The 1,595-nt window shown below is 69.4% G+C and overlaps 1 protein-coding gene across 1 annotated transcript; it reads right to left on the bottom strand.

The window, feature by feature from the left end:
* Window positions 1–3: 3 nt before the first annotated feature.
* LOC118157002 (transcription factor SOX-4-like) lies at window positions 4–1,301 on the bottom strand (the record flags this gene model as incomplete). The annotated part of the gene is made up of 1 exon (XM_035311257.1): window positions 4–1,301. A coding segment is annotated over exon 1 (528 nt), but the record flags the coding sequence as incomplete, so codon positions are not given.
* Window positions 1,302–1,595: the final 294 nt, after the last annotated feature.

Raw genomic sequence — 1,595 nt, 5'->3', positions numbered from 1 at the left:
CTTCGGGGCGGGCTTGGCCGCGGCCGCCGGCCCGACGGGGCCCCCGCCGCCGGTGCCGCCGCCCGTCCCGCCGCCCCCCCCGGCCTTGTCCGCCTTGTCGCCGGGCTTGGCCGCGCTGTTGCCCGACTTCACCTTCTTCCTGGGCCGGTACTTGTAGTCGGGGTAGTCCGCCATGTGCTTGAGGCGCAGCCGCTCCGCCTCCCGGATGAAGGGGATCTTGTCGCTGTCCTTGAGCAGCTTCCAGCGCTTGCCCAGGCGCTTGGAGATCTCGGCGTTGTGCATGTCGGGCGACTGCTCCATGATCTTCCGCCGCTCGATCTGCGACCACACCATGAAGGCGTTCATCGGCCGCTTGATGTGCCCGCTGGGCGTCTTGCACCAGCTCGGGTCGTCCGCCTTGCCGCCCGTCGAGGCGGTGGAGCCCGGCGTCGGCGACGAGGCGATGCCCAGCTCCAGACCGGCCCCGGACTCGGACGTCTCGGCGGCCAGCAGCGCCTCCGTGTTCTCCGCCGTGCCGCTCTGCTGCACCATGGCGGCGCCGGGGGGCCGCCCGGGGCTGGGCGCCGCCGCGGCGCGGGGCAGGGCGCGCAGCTTCTCACGGCGGCCCCGGCCCGGAGCAGCCCCCCGCGGCCGCGGCCCCGCTGCCGGCAGCGCTCGCACGTCCACACCGGCTCTCCCCCTCCGGGCGGCGACGGCAGCGACTCGGGGAGGCTTTTTATTTCTCTTAGAGTGTTTTTAGTTTGTTTGGTTTTTTTTTGGCTTTTGGTCTGTTTGTCTTTTTTTTTTTTTGGAGGGGGCGGGGGGTGTCGGTCTGATTTTTTTTTTTCCTTACCACCTCGAGGCCCGCCCCCCCCCCCCTCTGCCCGCGGCGGCTGCTCCGGTGGCCGGGTGCCGTCCGCCTGCCCCCGGCCGCTTCAGGGGGGAGGCGGCGAGCCCCCGAGAGCGCCGGCTGCGGCACCCGTGGCGGCGGCGGGCGGCTCGTGCAGGCAGAACGTGGCCGTGGCGAGGGAAAAGAAAACCTCAGAAGAAAATTAAAAAAGAAAAAAAAATCAAAAACAAAAATTAGCAATAATTAAAAAAAAAAGGCACGGAAAAATAATAATAAAAAAAAAAAACGAAGGTGTACGTCCCGGCAGGAAGAGCGACCAGCCGGGCGCCGAGCCCCGTCCTCCGCTGCTGCTTGCTGCTGCTTTGCTCCGCTTTGCTTTTTGCTCCGCTTTTCTCTTTGCTTTGCTCCGCTTTGCTCCCGTCCGCTTTGCTCCGCTCCCGTCCGCGCGCGCGGAGCCCCGCGGAGCCGCCCCCCGCGCTCGCTCGCTCGCTCGCTCGCTCGCTCGCTCACGCGCGCCCCTCCCGCCCCGCGCGCGCTGCTCCGGCTGCAGCTGAGAGCGGCGCCCGCGCCCGCCCCGCGCCGCTTTATCCTTTCGCGGCCCGCGCCGCGGCCAATGGCGCGCTGTATCCAACGCGCCCGCGTGCCAAGCGCCGCCCGACGGCCGCCCATTGGCCGCCGGCGCGGCGCAGCAGGGAGGGCGGCGTGCAATGGGAAGCGGCGGCGCTGACCTCATCGCGGCGGGGCGGTGCCGCGCGCCCCGCCCCGC

Source organism: Oxyura jamaicensis (genome assembly GCF_011077185.1).
Source record: "Oxyura jamaicensis isolate SHBP4307 breed ruddy duck chromosome 2 unlocalized genomic scaffold, BPBGC_Ojam_1.0 oxy2_random_OJ69900, whole genome shotgun sequence".
NCBI classification, from domain to species: Eukaryota; Metazoa; Chordata; class Aves; order Anseriformes; family Anatidae; genus Oxyura; species Oxyura jamaicensis.
The sequence above is the reverse complement of the archived record's forward strand: the minus strand, read 5'-3'. Positions and strand labels throughout refer to the sequence as shown.